This window comes from Chrysochloris asiatica, unplaced genomic scaffold (genome assembly GCF_000296735.1).
Source record: "Chrysochloris asiatica unplaced genomic scaffold, ChrAsi1.0 scaffold00004, whole genome shotgun sequence".
NCBI lineage: Eukaryota > Metazoa > Chordata > Mammalia > Afrosoricida > Chrysochloridae > Chrysochloris > Chrysochloris asiatica.
The window spans coordinates 14,178,280-14,195,448 of record NW_006408522.1 but is presented as its reverse complement, the minus strand read 5'-3'; the positions used below and the strand labels follow the sequence as shown (position 1 = coordinate 14,195,448).

At 42.6% G+C, this 17,169-nt stretch overlaps 1 protein-coding gene across 2 annotated transcripts in view; it reads left to right on the top strand.

The window, feature by feature from the left end:
- MYZAP (myocardial zonula adherens protein) overlaps positions 1–17,169 on the top strand; it is a 119,510-nt gene that overhangs the window by 28,823 nt on the left and 73,518 nt on the right. For both annotated transcript variants that reach the window (XM_006831608.1, XM_006831607.1), the window contains exons 3-6: positions 4,557–4,712; positions 7,379–7,471; positions 11,226–11,339; positions 15,737–15,889. In XM_006831608.1, the coding sequence (XP_006831671.1) occupies positions 4,557–4,712; positions 7,379–7,471; positions 11,226–11,339; positions 15,737–15,889 (516 nt within the window). The remainder of the gene's footprint in view (positions 1–4,556; positions 4,713–7,378; positions 7,472–11,225; positions 11,340–15,736; positions 15,890–17,169) is intronic.

Here is a 17,169-nt window from a genome sequence, read left to right as displayed (position 1 = left end):
CAGGGTTTCTGAGGCTGTAAATCTTTACGGGAGCAGAAAGCCTCATCTTTCTCCCACGGAACAGCTGGTAGTTTCGAACTGCTGACCTTGCAGTTCGTAACCACTATACTACCAGAGCTCCTTTATTCAGTAAATGTTTATGGAGAATCCCATTGCACATCAGTCACTGCTAGATGCTGGAGATTATAAGGGAAAAGGAGACAAACAAGGCCCTAGACTTGTTGAAGTTTGCAGAGGAGGCAGGTCCTACATGTGCAGAAACACTAGTTATCTTGGTATGGCTCTGTTGATTGCTGTGGAGCAGGGCTATGAGACTGTGTGAAGAGTCAGTGAAGACTTCCTGGAAGGAGAGAGATTTCATCTGAATGGTGAGCTTGTATAAGTGCCCTGAGGCTAGAAGAAGGTTGACCAATGAAGGAGCCGTAGGGCTGGTGTGGATGGAGAGAGAAGAATTCTCTTCCAAACAGACCTTGGAGCTGAGGGCCAGGCTCGAGGCTACAACACAGAGATGTGAGTTCCAATTCTGTTCTTGACTATTAACTATTTTGGAGGCATTGGGGCCAAGCAGCTAACTTAAATTTGTAAAGACACAGACATTTGAATTCTTGGCCGAGCTAATTGTATTTAGATGGCCGAATTATTGTGAAGGAGCCTCTGCTGATGCAGTGTTTAAAACGCTTAGTTGCCAACCAAAAGGTGGTTCAAATCCACTAACTGATACACGGTTAAAAGAGGCAGCAGTCTGCTTTTGTAAAGATTTGTAGCCTCGGAGACTGTATGTCTTGTTGGGCTGCTGTGCGTCAAAATCAATTTATGGCGTTGGGTATGGCTAGGGTTACTGTGAGGATGAAAGAAAATGTATAATAAGATGGCCAAAACCCAAATACCATCTCCTCTTTATTTAAACCTTGGATCCTTTTCCCTGTCAATGTAGCAGCTCTGAAGGCTAGATGTGGAGTGACCCAAGCTGATTGCCCTGTTTCTAAGCAGAGTCTTGTAACCAGATCCTCCCCTCACCACTCCTGGGCCTTTTACTTTAACCCTGACAGTTTAATACTTTAAAACAATTAAAAAGAATCAATTCAAAAATAGTATCCCTCTCCTTTTTTTTTTTGCCCCAAACCAAATTCAAATAGCGTAAAAGAAAAAGCACAATTCCCCATCTAATGAGGAAACTGAAAGGTTTGAAAAATTCTATCCTCACAAGCAATTTTAAAACAGCCAAGCACATTTAAAAAAAAAAAATAGGAATTATGAAATTTACTATTTTTCCCTTAATGTGTCTTAGATCTCTTTCCAGGTGTTTAACTTTTAGATCCAAGATGTCTAATGCAGTATTGCAGGCTGCCTGTCTGTGGCATTATTTGTACCACCAATGATGGTCTTCCCACCTGTGCTGGTGTTGAGGCCGAATCTTCTGTATCCAGTCACCTGAGGGGTTTCCTGCAAACCACCCCACCTGTGAAAGCCTTTGCTTTGTAGAAATGCAGTTTACCTCAGCTTCCTGTGGTCACCAGCTTGGTTTTCAGGAATGGGTGGGGTTTTCAGGAATGGGCGGAGTCGGAGACTGAAGGAGCAGGCTTTTGTTTCCTGGAGTGTGGGAGTTTCATTAGAGCTTTTCCTCTTCTTAATTATATGTCTAGTACACAGGATGTCTTCATCCCAGCTTGTCACTCCACAAAAAGAACCATTTAGCAGCCTAGCCATCTAGCTTACATACTCATTTCAATATCGGTGGGATGTAAGCATGAGAGACTCATGCGTTTATCAGAAGTAAATGCAAAATGTTACAGCTCCTTTCCACCCGGTTTCTTCCCCCAGATGTGCAGAAGGGTGGGAAACAGCAGATGTTTGTGAAGTCTTAAGAAGTTTTTATTATAAAACAAAAAATACTAATAAGGGTATAAAGACAAAAGCGAAAGTCATGTCTATCAGCAGCTCCTCTGTTCACCTCACTGCCGCTGCTTAGGGGTATCATTATGAATCATTTGTGGTGTAGCTCTCTGGATTTGTTTTTTATAACTTTCAAATGAGCGGAATCATAAAGAACCTACTGTTCGGACTCAGTGGATGATTTTAAATGCAAATTGCAGTTTTGTATGTCAAGAGTGTTGTGTGAGTACATGGAGAGAATTTGTGTAAAGGTGGTTCAAAGATCAGTGAGAAAACAAAGTTGCCATGATGAACTTCAAGCTTCCGTACTATGGCATTGTCTGGGTACCAGGGTCAGCCCTAGGGAACCTTGGAAACAGGGCAGTTTGTCTCTGAAGCCTCAGTCTTTCGTCTTGCTGTTTTTACTTGTGTCTCTCCCTGGTCTGTGCCCCTACAAATAAATGTACTTACAGTCAAACAGACCTGGGCTTGAATCTAGGAGTGTGACTATGGACAAGTTAGCAAGATACTTAAGCTCTCTGAATTTAAGTATTCTCAGCCATAGAGTACAGCTGCTCTGCTGGAGGATAAGTGTGAAGATTAATTGTGCTAAGGAACAGTAGATGTTTGGCCAATCTTAGTTTTCCCTTCTACTTCTTGAGACTTCATTCTACAAAGATGTGTTAAAACTTTGTTGTAGTACCTGTTCCCAAGGGTATTTGCATTCCAACAATGATCAGTGTTTTAATCGAAGGAATTAAGGATTTAACAGGACCAGGGAGATACCTTTGAACTCAAGTCACAGCATCTCTGCTTGGCTTTTCAGACATATTTAAGGAGTGGTCACAACAGACTGTTTCAATCCCACTCAGCCCTAGTCACCAGGCTGCTCACCACAAGACCAGTAGTTCAGACCCACCCGTCGCTCTTCACAAGGTTGCTGTGAGTTGGAGCCAACTTGATGGCACTTCACAACAACAGCCCTAACCTTGGAGGACAGTTTGGCTGCCGGCTGGCTGCCAACATTCTTCTGGTAGTGTAGTGGTTACGAATCGGGCTGCGAACCTTAAGGTCAGCGGTTCGAAACTACCAGCCGCTCCGCGGGAGAAAGATGACGCTTTCTACTCCCGTAAAGATTTACACCCTCGGAAACCCTATACAGGGTCGCTATGGGTCGGAACCGACTCGATGGCACATAACAACAACAACAACAACCTTGGAGGACAGTTTGGCTGCCGGCTGGCTGCCAACATTCTTCTTCCACCAAAAAACAAACCCACTGATGTAGAATCAATTCTGACTCATAATGACCCTTTAGTAGAACTGCCCCATCAGATTTCTAATCTTTATGGAAAATGGTTTCTCATCTTTCTCCTGTGGGGCAGCTGGTGGGTTCGAACTGCCTACCTTTTGGTTTGCAGCTGAGTGCTTAACTGCTGCACCACCAGGGCTCCTTTTATTCACCCCCAACCTCATGTATTTCTGACTACACATACCATGCAGAAGTTGAAGACACACAGAGGAGGTGACCCCAGGGGGAAGGCAGAATTAATAAGAATGTGAGATTTCAGACACTGGTGTGGTGCTGTAGGATAAGCACTGGACTGGTAACTGTGAAGTCTACAGTTCAAACCCACCAACCACCATCAGGAGACCCTATACAGAGTTGCTATTAGTTGGAACAGACTTGATAGCACACAACAGCAATATGTTAGTTATCAGAGAGATAACCCCATCTGGCACTTTTGTAAGAATGAGGAAAAGATGCCCCCTCTGGAAAGATCCAGCTCTGCAAATTTATTACTAAGTGACTGGGTGGGGCCTTAGGACAAATTAGAGAGAGATGCTCATTGTGAAGGCAAGCCAAGCCCAGGCCAGGTGAGACATGGCAAGTAGAGACCAGACTGAGTTTCATCCCCGCCTTACCTGTTGCCAGGCACTCCTGTGTCGGGCAGAACTGCACAGCTACACATGGTGGGCCCTTTTTGTAGCTGTTCACATGAGGCCCCAAACCTCACCGCTATGGAGTTGATTCTGATCTTAGTGACCCTGTAGGACAGAGTAGAACTGCCCATAGGGGTTCCAAGGGTGTGAGTCTTTACGAACAGCTGGTGAATTCAAACTGCTAACCTTTCAGTTAGTAACCCGATGCTTAATCCGCGGTGCCACCAGGGTTCCTTATTTGTTGTTGTTAGGTGCCATCAAGTCGGTACCGACTCATAGTGACCCTATGCACAGCAGAATGAAACACTGCCCGATCCTGGGCCAACCTCACTACTGTTTCCACGCTTGAGTCCATCGATGCTGCCACCTGGCCAATACATCTAGTTGGGGGTCTTCCTCTTTTTCTCTGACCCTCCACCTTACCAAACATGATACCCTTCTCCAGCGACTGGTCTCCTCCTGACATTATGTCTGAAGTATGAGAGACAAAGTTTGGCCATCTTAGCCTCTAAGGAGCACTCTGTCTGCACTTCTTCCAAAATGGATGTATTGGTTCTTTTGGCAGCCCATGGCACTTTCATATTCTCCTCCAACATCATAACTCAAAAGCATCAATTCTCCTAAGGTCTTCCTTATTTACTGTCCAGCTTTCACATGCCTATGAGCTTATTGAAAATACCATGGCTTGGGTCATGAGGCCTAAAATGTTATTTTTTCTGTCTCCTTCTACCTTCTCAAAGCATCCTGACATCAGCAATGGAGACGCTACCAGGAAACTTCCTCAGGGTGTCGTTTATGGTGTGGTACGAAGATCAGATCAAAATCAGCAGAAAGAAATGGTGGTGTACGGCTGGTCCACCAATCAGCTGAAGGAAGAAATGAACTACATCAAAGATGTGAGCCATTTAAGGAGTATTTTCCTCCTTTCTCCTCTTTTAGTTATATGTAAGAGGGTGGGTCGGCAGCATTGATGTGACTGTAATAAGGCCTTTTGAAAGATTTCTTAGCATTATCATTTTGGATGGAAATTTTTCTACCTAGTTTCTTGGTCATGTTAAAAATACAGATGTAATTCTGTGATGGGGTATAGTTTGAACTTCTGTGAGATTGTTGTTGTTGTTAAGTGCCGTCAACAGGTGGGCAGTATTAAATATAGATGCTCAGAATACCAAATGGCTTGCTTTCCTACTGCATATGAAATAGAGTTTCCCAAGTGCTTTTGCTTAGTATCTTGGACACCCCAAAGTAACCTGCACAAATCTGAATCATTTGGGCAGCCAGTAACAGAAAAGCTAGCTCAAACTGGCTTCATTAAAAAAGATGTTTATGTCTTATAGAATTAAGCATAGGAGTAGATGGGCTCCAGGCAGGGCACTTCGGGCTTCATTACCACAGTCTGAATTTCCCTTGGTTCTTTCCTCTTTCAGCCTTAGGCTAGTGGCAGCATCTGAAAATCTGACAGTTTCTGGAGGAAGCAAAGAGGCTATTCCTCATGGTGTTACAGTCTAGAGGACCTCCATTATTTGCCTCATGTGCCGCTGGCCAGGATTAGCTCACTTGACCATTCCCAGGCACTCCACTGGCAAGGAATGGGAAGACCATGATTGGTTCAGACCAGTCAGTTGGGTTCAGCAGATGCTGAGAAGCCTACCACAGTAGACATGGTACAACACAAGCAATCAATGCCATTTTTTGGAATATAATATTTAATTTATTATCTTAAATACATGCTCTTTGGAGAAAATTTGGAAAATACAAAAATATCTTATGAAGAAAACAAAATCAGACATAAATTTATTCAAAACAGGTGTTAACATTTTATAGCATTCCATTTGAATCTTTCTATCTATCCACTCATGCATCCATTGATATGTCACCTATATACTGCCATTTCTTTTTCGTTCCACCCGTTGGAGTCCTAGTGTGGTGCTGTAGGATAAGCACTGGGCTGGTAACCACAAGGTTGGCAGTTCAAACCTACCTGCTTCTTAGAAACCCTATACAGAGTCTCTATAAGTCAGAACCGACTTGATAGCACTTAACAATAACAACATGGTCCTCCTAGAGTGATTGATGCACCTGTTGGCTAAGCAAGGCATCTGATTTAGATAAAAGAGGAAGAGAATTTCTCTGACATTGAAGGGCCGCAGACACTGCTTTTTGTCCTGGAAAATGCTCGTCTTCTAAGAGGCTGAGTCAGAGACAGAGACTCCAGCCCTATATTTGGCCCACATGCCACTTGCCCTTTCTGGGCTTCTGCTTTCTCATATAAATAATTCCCATGTAAGGTCAAAACCTCTAGCTCTGTGAGCCCCGTTTTATTTGGTGCAAATTGGTGCATTTGCAGATAAGACACAAAGCTATGTTATCTTAATGTTTACATGAGTTTTTAAAAAGAACATCTCTTAACAAATTTCAGAAATAAGAAATGTTTAAACAGAGGACGTGAAGAAAAGCCACACGCACGTATACAAATGCACTCAACATATGTGATAACCACCACTAGCCTCAAATCCCCAGCCATCTTCCTCCACTATAGTAAATTGTAACCACTCAGAGTATTTCATTCCTGATTTTCCTAAGAGCAGCTCAAACATTCTAAGTCTCTTATGTTTTTCTCAAGGAGATGCTTAGGTATTCCTCATTTAAATGCCCCAAATACCATGGCATTGCTTCAGCAGTAAACATTGAAAGCAGAGTGGAGTTATCCCCATTGCTCAAGACAAAGAGCAGATTCAGGCTGATTAAGAGCCATGGATGACATGTGTGGAGGTTGCAGAGCTGGTTCTAATCTAGAATTACCAACCTCCACTATGATTTGCAAGTTAAAATTAATTTTCAAGTCCCACCTTCTATGACCTGCCTTCAAGTCTGTCCCCCGCTTGGTCATTCCTGAATGTGTTTATGGATTTGTTTGCTTCCCTCCTGTTATGTGACTCTGGCCCAGTTGACTTCCCACAGTGTTTGCCAGTGGTGGTGATACTCAGCTCAACATTCCACCTACTTAGCTACTGGTACACAGAACAAGAGCCAACTCAGGGTCACACATGCCATTCTCCCTGCCCAGAATGAAAAGCTGTACTTTGAACCTAATTTTTCCAAAATGTTTATAACTAATGATGAGAAAATTGACTCTTGGTAGAATTCATCTGGGAAGGACTTGAGGTCTTAATCTTTCCCTCCCTCCCAGTCTCTATCAATATTTCCCCTCCCAGTTGCCTTCAATAAACATGCAGTTTAATTTCATACAGTAGGCTTGCTATGCAAACAAAGCTTCATGACAAGTCTCCCCTATTTAGAAATTCCAGATTATTCCTGGAAGGGCTCCCTAGACACGTTGTATCCCATTTGAAGTCTTGGTGTGACGCTGTAGAATAAGTGCTGGACTGCTAACAACAAGATTGGCAGTTCAAGCCCACCACCCTCTCCTTGGGAACCCTATACAGGGTTGCTATGAGTTGGAACTGACTCGGCGGCACTTAACAACAACGACAAAGTTTTGAAAGTCTCGTGGGGAGTATGTTATAACTTGATGTCTAATTAGCATCTTTGTGGGCTTCAGGTGAGAGCCACTCTGGAAAAAGTAAGGAAGCGAATGTATGGAGACTATGATGAAATGAGGCAGAAGATTCGCCAGCTCACCCAGGAATTATCAGTAAGTAACAATCTGAGTGACGAGGAAATTCGAGGGATGAGAGAGCTCAGCATGTCCTCTAAGTGATTAGTGCATAAAAATATTTGATATGCAATGTTCTTTATGCCTGGAGTCATAATTCAAACAAACCTAGGGAGCTTTATCATAGAATGAAGTTTATTATTACTTAAAGGAACATTTTTGTAGCAGGTATAGTCTTGTTTACACTAGAAACTTTCCCACCAAAGTCAGACACAAGAAAAAGGATGCCTACTATCAGCATTATTATTTAACATACTATCTGAAATACTAGTCAGTGCAGTTAAACAATAAAAGGAAATGTAACCAATAAAAGTATAAAAACTGGACAAGTACATATAAAACTATTACTGTTTACAAATGATTTGAACGTGAACTGATGTGTTGGCAGGAATGGAGATCTTTATTTCTGTCAGTACAACAAGTTGGCAGTATCTATCAAAATAACAAATGCCCGTGTTTTTTGACCCAGCAGTTCTGTTCTTAAGAATGTATTGTACAGATCCTCCTCACACATGTGAAATGCATGTGTATGAAGTTATTTTTATAGCGCTGCTTGTGCTAGCAAAAGATTGGAAACCTAAATGTCCATCAATAAGGAGCAAGTTAAATAAATTGTTATATCTCTACAGAAAATACCTGTAGTTGGAAAAGAAAAAAAAAAAAGTTGGTAGAAGAAAAAAAAAAAGACACAAAGAGAGTCGTAAGCTCTTCAAAAGAGACTTATAAAAATTTATAGACTAGTTGTAGAGTCTTAGTGTGGCACTGTGGGGTAAAGTACTGGACCGCAAGGTCGGTGTGAACCACAAAGTTGGCCATTCAAACTCACCAGCTGCTCCTTGGAAACCCTATGCAGGATCGTTATGAGTCAGAACTGACTCGATGGCACTTGACAACAACATAGTAGTTGGAGCTCTGGTTTGGTGCTCTAGGATAAGCATTGGACAGCACCAACAACATCACATTGTAGATGGTGACAAAAAATAAAAAGGTGCCTAGTATACTGCGATTTGTGTAAAATAGGAGGGGGAAATAAATATATCTTGATGGAAAATAAAGATTGTCTTGCGTTGTGCACAAAAAGTTACTGGAAGGATAATCAAGAAAACAATGCACAGTGGTCCCTAGTTGGGAGGGTGGAGGCGGGCACTGTGGGAACTGAGCCAATGGGACAGGAACGAAAGGGAGATTTTTTTCCTACTGTGCACCTTTTATGAATGTGTTACATGAATGGAAATTTTTTTGTAAAAGATAACTTTCCTGTTGTTTAACCAAGCTAATGCTTCTGGGAAAGAATTTTATTTTTGGTGTGGGTGTGTTGGATAAGCACTGGACTGCTAATAACCAAGTTGGTGGTTCAAACCCACCAGCCTCTCCTTGGAAATCCTATACAGAGTTGCTGTGAGTTGAAACGGACTCAACAGCACTGAACAGCAACATTTGTTCAGAATTCCAAAGCTAAAAGTCTACGTATAGGTATATGGGCATGCATTCCATAAGCGTTACTATCTGCAGAAAAGAGCAGTTACAACAGTCAGTCATACATTTGAGTTTACTTTGTGATTGAGATGATCTGCTTAAGTAAGACCTGGTACCTTGATTATAGATAGGGTGAGGTACACAACCAGATCCACTGAACCACATTCTTTATGGCAGGTAGGAAGAGACTTGGGAAATTCTTACATACTTAATGAAAATGCATTCTATCACCATTGTAATCAAAGCAGAAGGATTGAGTTTGCAGTTGATGCATAAACAAGACCCTGCCCTTGCTATCTGTTGCTCTGTCCTGCACACCCCTCATTTCCTCAGACTAGAACCGCAGGAACATTGTCTCTCGGCCTACAGTCCCTTCTTCCCCTGAGGCTATCCTACATTCTGCAGTCAGACTGGAATGGCTACAGTACTATTTTGGGGGACACACACACCTGAACGAGAGCATGTCATATGCTCCTGGTCTTGGGGTTCTGTCTCAGTTCTTTCTCCCTTGAGTCCCCTGTTCCATCATGCTAGATTGCTTCTTGTGACTCCCCACTGAGTCCATTTCAAAACCCTCACCCCTAGTTCTGTTGCCTGCTTGCCTATATCCAGTCCTTCTATAATGTTTAACTCAAGACCACCCTGATGAAAATCAAATCTGTTCCAGCATGGGTGACTTAGTATCAGTACTCCACAGCTGAATAGTTTGACAATTGTTTGGGGAATATTTAGAATATTTTGTGCCTACTAATCTTCTGAGTGGGGTCCTGGTGTGGCGCTGTGGGTTAATACGCCAGACTGCAAAGCCATTTGAACTGCAAGGTTGGCAGTTTAAGCTCACTAGCTGCTCCTTGGAAACCCTATACAGGGTCGCTATGGGTCGGAACCGACTCGACGGCACTTAACAACAACAACAATCTTCTGAGTAAGCTTAGGTCATTTACAGAAAATATCCAGAAAAGTGCTGCCTGCGGTGGCTACCGAGTGGTTAAGTCACCAATTCCCCTGTCCAGCTGTGGAATATTTACCGCCCTTTGAGTTCAGACATTGTTGATGGGTGTTGGTATGTGTGGCCAAAGGGAGAAAACAAATCTCAGTTCTGACCCGTAGTGACCCTGTATAGAGTTTCCAAGGAGCAGCTGGTGAGCTTGAACTGCTGACTTTGCAGTTCAAACCGACATTGCAGTCTAACGCATTAACCCACAGCGCCACACACAGGACTATGTACTAGATATTACTTAATGCTTTATATCTTATCCTGGTGGTGGTTGTGGTGGTGGTTATGTGCTGTGGTGTCGGTTCTGATTCATAGCTACACTGTATAGGGTTTCCGAGGCTATAAATCTTTACGGGAGCAGAAATCCTCATCTTTCTCCCATGGAGCCTCTAGTAGATCCTAACAACTGACGTTGAGGTTAGCATTGTGAATCCATTATGCTACCAGGGATCCACATATGTTATCCTACTTACCTTAAACTTTTTCTGATTCAGAAAGGGAATATGGTTTGCTTAAGGCCATAAAGCTAGTGAATGATGGGATTCAAATACCTATGCTCCTAGTCATTATATTGTATTGCTTACTTGTCGTATATCTTGTTGAGAGCTACTAGTCCACATATAGAGAATAATTAGACAGGAGTTTCCCCTCCAGTCTTATGTTCTCATAAATACCTCTAATATTTATCCTCTTATCAGTAACTTCCTTGATGTTAATTGTACATAGCCAATAGGGATAAAGGGTTCAAGGGCAGATCAAAGTTGAAATCATGAGGTATACTAGACCATATATCCATCAACTGACAATCAAAACAATTGATTTCTCTTATCTCAAACAATTAAACACACACACCCAACAAGGACAACAGCAACAACAAAAATGACTCTTAAGAATTGAGTGAGCTCAGAGTGTGTACTTTATGCTTTCTTTGAGTAGAAAGAGAACGGTAGTACAAGAAGTTAGGGTTGTACCACTTCTTGACTGTTTGTGGGCAAATCTCTGAGGTACTCTGGTTATATCCTCCTTGAGCAACCGCAGAAGACTGAGGCTCTGTGGGTAAATGTGTAAAGACTGAAAAAGTATTGTCTTTCTATTTTCTGAGCCATACAGTTGTTGCTCTTTAAATGTAAAGCCTTACTTGTTGAAGCAATATTGTTGAAGTAGACATGGTTGTTATCAGAGAAAACCCCAACCTATGTGAAGATTATTGTGGGTCTGTAAGGATTGGTTTTTCTATAACCCTCTCTTCATTCTACCCAGGTTTCACAGGCCCAGCAGGACTATCTAGAGAATCACATCCAAGCACAGTCATCAGCCCTGGATAGTTTCAATGCCATGAACTCAACTTTGACTTCGGACTCCATTGGCCTGCAGGTATTCGTCTTCTCACTGTTACACTGGGGTCCCCTCTGTTCCAGTGAAACAAGACTTAATGAAGATTAGACCCTGTTCTTCATACATAAATAAGTCACAGAATGGCTTCAGATCAGTATTCGAAATCTTTAAGCATAGCCCCGTTAAAGACTGTGCCAGAAAGATGATGAAAAATTTGGAGGAACTATTTTCTGTCTGAGACTCTACACCGTTGAGCTGTGGTTGTTTTTACTCCCATTAAAATGAAGATTTAGATCCTGAGTTCAGTGTTAGAGGTGTCACTTGGTCCACCAGATACCTACATGGGCCTATGTGTCAGTGCCTAATACAATACAACTACTCTCTGTAGCCCAAGTGTTATAGAAGGTTCCACCCAGTCACAAAAAAAGATAGCCTTAACTGAAGACAACTTATACTCATTCTTGGCAAGTGATTGCCAAAGGTTTTTGTGCCCTTTTTCTGAATTTACAAAGTATTGTGCATTAGAAAGAGCCATGTGTATTTCAAAGGCTGCCTTATAGTACCGGAGAGGGAAACAGAAAGACCCAGTACGTATCTATGAAAATATGTACTGTTAACCCATTTAAAGAAATTGTTCTCTTGATTTCTTTGATTTGCCAGGTGCTAGTATAGTAGGAGCTGTGGTAGCGTAGTGGTTACGAATTGGGCTGTGAACCTCAAGGTCAGCAGTTCGAAACTACCAGCTGCTCCACAGGACAAAGATGAGGTTTTCTGCCCCCGTAAAGATTTACAGCCTCGGAAACCCTGTTCAGGGTCGCTATGGGTCGGAACCGACTCAACGGCACTTAACAACAACAAAGTAGAGTCCTGGAGTCCAGGTGTGGTGCTTGCTGTGGGTTACTGTGCTGGACTGCAAAGTCGGTTTGAACCACATGGTTGGTGGTTCAAGCTCACCAGCTGTTCCTAGGAAACTCTATACAGGGTCACTATGGGTTGGAACCGACTTGACGGCACTTAACAACAATAACAACAAGTAGAGTGCTAGTGTAGCACTGTAGGATCAGTACTGGACTGCTGACCACAAGGCTGATGGCTCAAACCCACCAGCTGCTTCTTGGAAACTCTATACAGGGTTGTTATGAGTCAGAAGTGACTCAATAGCACTTATAAACAACAATAGGATAAGTAGGGGTCCTGGTGTGGTGCTGTATGGTAAGCACTGGACTGCTCACTGCAAGGTTGGCAGTTTAAACCCACCAACCACTCCTTGGAAACCCTATACAGGGTTGCTATGAGTCAGGACCGATGCCACTTAACAACGACATTGGATGAATTAAGAGCCGTGGTGGTATAGTGGACTATAGTTACACAGTGGACTGCTGACTGCAAGACCAGCTGCTTCCCCGGGGGAAAGATGAGGCTTTCTGCTCCCATAAAGATTTATATAGATCCTCAGAAACATTATATAGGATCACTATTAGTTGGAATTGACTCAATAGCACACATCCACCACCACCATAGGGTAAGTATTGATTGGACTGCTAATCACAAGACCAGTGATTCAAACCCACCAGCTGCTCCTTAGCAGCCCTATTCAGGATTGCTATGAGTTGGAACCAACTCACCGGCACTTAACAACAACTCAAATAAGGAGCCTTGGTAGCGTAGTGGTTAAGTGCTCAGCTGCTAACACAAATGCCAGTGGTTCCAACCCACCAGCTGCTCCGTGGGAGAAAGATGTGTCAGTCTGCTTCCATAAGACTTTTGTTGTTATTGTTAACTGCTGTTGAGTTGGTTCTAACTCATAGTGACCCTGTAGAGGGTTTCCTAGGAGCGGCTGGTGAGTTTGAACCTCTGACCTTGTGGTTCAAACTGACCTCATGGTCTAGTGCATTATCCTAAAGTGCCACACCAGGACTTGCCATAAAGATTACAGCCTCGGGAACCGTATGGGGCAATTCTGTTCCGTCCTGTAGGATCTCTGTGTGTCGAAATGGATTCAATGGTAAAGGGTAACTGTTTAAATGCTGCCCATTTATTCTTCCAACGGAATCCCCACCTAACAAGCAAATTAACTTGAAAATATTGAGAACATAGTGTTATACTCACCTGAAACAGTTTCTTTTGACCTTGATTTCAAAATATATAATAGTTTCTTCCCCTCCTCCAACTTTGATATTTGTCTCTCATCTTTTTACCCTCCTCTTAAAAGATCCACAAGCAATTTCAAATTCTTTCAAGTTGAATATAAATATTTGATTATGTAAGCAAACACATTTTCATGTTGGGGTTATCTATTTCCCCTGGAACCTAGTATTCACCAGTAGTAGCTGATGCGACATAATGCCAACAACAAAGCTAGGCCACTGTCCAGCAGTGGGTCTTGGTGGGTCCCGTGTTTGGGTTTGTCCGGATGCCCATTTCCAATGGATGGGGTGTCCAAGTCCCACCCTTTTCCTGGCTCTCCTGCTGTATGCCCTTTTCCCTTAACCTCAGGCCAAGCTCAACACTGCGTTCTGGTTTATTCACTGGCCTTTGTTTTCTCTTCCTCCTGCCACTGGGGAGCTCTCCAAGGCTCTCTTTAATGCCATAAACATAACATTTCCCTTTTGGACATTTTTCACTCTTGACCAACCATGAAGGACTCTACTTAATCTAAGTTCAGACACGGTCAACTTTAACCTAGGTATCATGGCAAATTACTAGTTATTGTCCAGTTTTTGATTCCCAGGCAGCCAAAAGAACTTTGTAACAAAATCATCAAACCATTTTTTCTTTAAAGGCATCAGCCTATAACTGGAAAACTCAAATGAGTCTGAGAGCAGTTGATTTCTTATTTATGTAAGATCTCAATCTCTCTAGTTGTCTACTCTACCCCACTTTTATCCTTCCTGATTATGAGAGCAGACCTTTGGTCTAAACTAGACAGAACTTCTGAGATGAGTAATTCTAATGCCCTTTTTTAATGGCTAAAGAAACTGAAGATGACCAAGTTGTTGTTGTTGTTAAGTGCCTTCGAGTTGGTTCTGACCCATAGCGACCCTGAACAGGGTTTCCAAGACTGTAAATCTTTACGGGAGCAGAAAGCCTCATCTTTCTCCCACGGGGCAGCTGGTAGTTTTGAACTGCTGACCTTGCGGTCTGCAGCCCGATTCGTAACCACTATGCTACCAGAGTTCCTTGAAGGCAACCAAGAAGAAAAGTCTTGAATATGGTGTTTGGCTAGTGGTAGAGCCAGAACTAGAAGAAACGTGTTCTCTTGGTCAGATTGTAGGTTCTTGAAGGAAAGAGTAGTATCTGTAAAGCTGGTGGGACTTTGAGTGAGAGCGGTTGGGTTAGGTGGCTCCTAAAGTCCGTTGAGGCACAAATGGTGATTCCATGCTTTCAGATGGCACCAGTCTTTCTGTCATCATCTCTTTAGTACCATTGAGAATCTTTTTTCTTAAATCTATTTAGAAGTGAGAGGCTATTTTTGTCCAAAGATAATCTGTGTCCAACAGCTGGATTCCCAAATCTTTTAATTTGAAGTGGATGACCTAGGGAGGCGATAGAGGGTGCCCATGACCCAGTGTCTAGTGGTGGAATTCTGGGATATATGGGAACTGTGTGTCTGTAAGGACTGTCAGCCACATGGACACTGAAGCAGTAAATAGCCTCAATATTAAACATTTTTGCTTAAATGGGTAGTCTGGAGCAATAATCAAGAGACTCTTGTCAAGAACTTGATGGAGCCATTAAACTCTACTCCTGGGTGCTTCTTTATCTTGTCTTCCTCTGCCTTTACCCTTTGGAATGACATCAGCCATGTTATCCTAATACTTACAGAAGTAGAGGGAATATTAGCTAGGTAGTCTAGAAGTTAAGAAGTCACAGCCCCTTTAAGAAAAGGGGGATATCTTCATTCTTCCAAACGCATTGATTTCTTTGTCTAAACTTAGAAAGTAAAGTAAACCACAAAGAAGGACATAAAAATCATCTATAATCCTATCACATAGTAAATCCCATTAATAGGATTTGGTGTGTTTCTTCCAAGTGATTTTTTTTTTTTTTTTTTTTTTTGGTATAACCACATATTTGAACTTACACTTATACATTTTGCCTTTTAAGTGTTAAACAATTTTCACCTCATTCTTCCCAAGTAAAACGGTGTATTATGAAAAGACCGTTTTAATCCATTTCCATCTTTCTTTAGTGGTGGCAGGTGTCGTTGGCAGCAGTTGTGGAAATGTGGTGGTGGTGGCTTGCTGGTCATGATTCTACAGTGTGGCAGACATCTTGAGCACTGTGGAAGGATCTCAGCAGAGTCGCAGGCTGGCAACTCTATGGTCTGACATGTACCCAAGTGACATGTGACAGAAGGGCATTCCAATCCGTGACTCTTGCCATGTTTCCTCTCACCACTAGGTTTTGTTTTGTTTTTATCTTGATCCCAACAGAAAACACTCGTAGATGTTACTTTGGAAAATAGCAACATTAAGGATCAAATCAGAAATCTGCAGCGGACGTATGAGGCATCCATGAACAAGCTGCGGGAGAAGCAGAGGCAGCTAGAAGTTACGCAGATTGAAAACCAGCTGCTGAAAATGAAGGTACCATGCACGAGCCTAGATGTCTCATGAATCTTGCTCTCTTTCCTGTACCGCTTTCTCCTCCCACCCTCCACACATACAGTTCCTTTTCCCCATTCTCTTCTTTCTTGAGTTTTTTAAATCTTTTTTTGTGGTCAGCCCCACAGGAGATGGCTTGAAGACACTGAAGAGGTTTCTGTGATTACGATTGTCAGTCCAGATTTTGAGGGCTCCATTAACACCCATTGGGGCTCCTTTCATTGACCCCCAGAGCTGCAAGAGCGGCTCAGATAGTCAACATGGTAGTGTTAAGTTACTGAGAAAGCTGTTGGGATACTCACAGGTGTGTGACTTCAGATGCTTTAGAGATCTATGCCCTTAGCTGTTTGGAGTTTGTCTGAGGTCTCAGCTGTTTGGTTTGATAGTAAAGAGCCAAGGGGTTCACAGTTTGTGGTACTTGGGCTCTGGCCTCATGAAGGAAAATGATGGGTGATCAGGACTCTAGGGCACACCCTGGCAGTGCTAGTGCCCCTCCAAATTGGAAACATGAATAGATTTCCTGTCCAGTGGCTGGGAGAATACACACAATTGGCTTATAGAAATCACTCAACAAATTATTTCCTGAACTAATTTTTTTAATTTAAGTCTGAGACGTTCTTTAATATAGCCTTAGGTTAGCCTATAGGAGGGTACCTTATGGGTATTTTGGATAAAATTTATGGATATTGTTTATGGGTATAATTTATTTCTCTAACAGGAATGTTTGGGAGTGAAAGGTGGTCTGATCTGATTAGTAATTTAGTTGTGGAAACAAGCTGAGATGTGTGGTCCTCCTGCCTTTGGGCTACTTCCTGGATGGGCGAATGGAGAGGAGGGGGCTGCCACATTGCATTGCTGGGTCACTGTGGTATGCAGTGCACAATCCACTTGGCCAAACACAGCCGCCCTAGGGAGAAGGACCAGGATGTTTAGAGTACATCAGCTAGCTCCTTTCTGTTCTCACTTCAAGTATGACATCTCTTCTCTTTACATATATCATGGTTGCCACTCTTAAAGTCTCTACCTCAGCATAGGTGCTTTATCCATTCATTCTACAAACCTTTATCGAGTGTCTACTGTATGTGTCTGCTTGCAAATTCCTGTTTGTTCGAGAGGTGGTATGGCGTTAGGATCTGAGGACATCCTTAGGCAGGTTGGTAGTCTAGTTGCTTCCATAGAACTCAGGCCTTACCTACAATTGCCCATTTCAGAGACTAGTGCTTTTTTTCATCCTGAGCAGCAGAATTATGTTATTCTCCTTC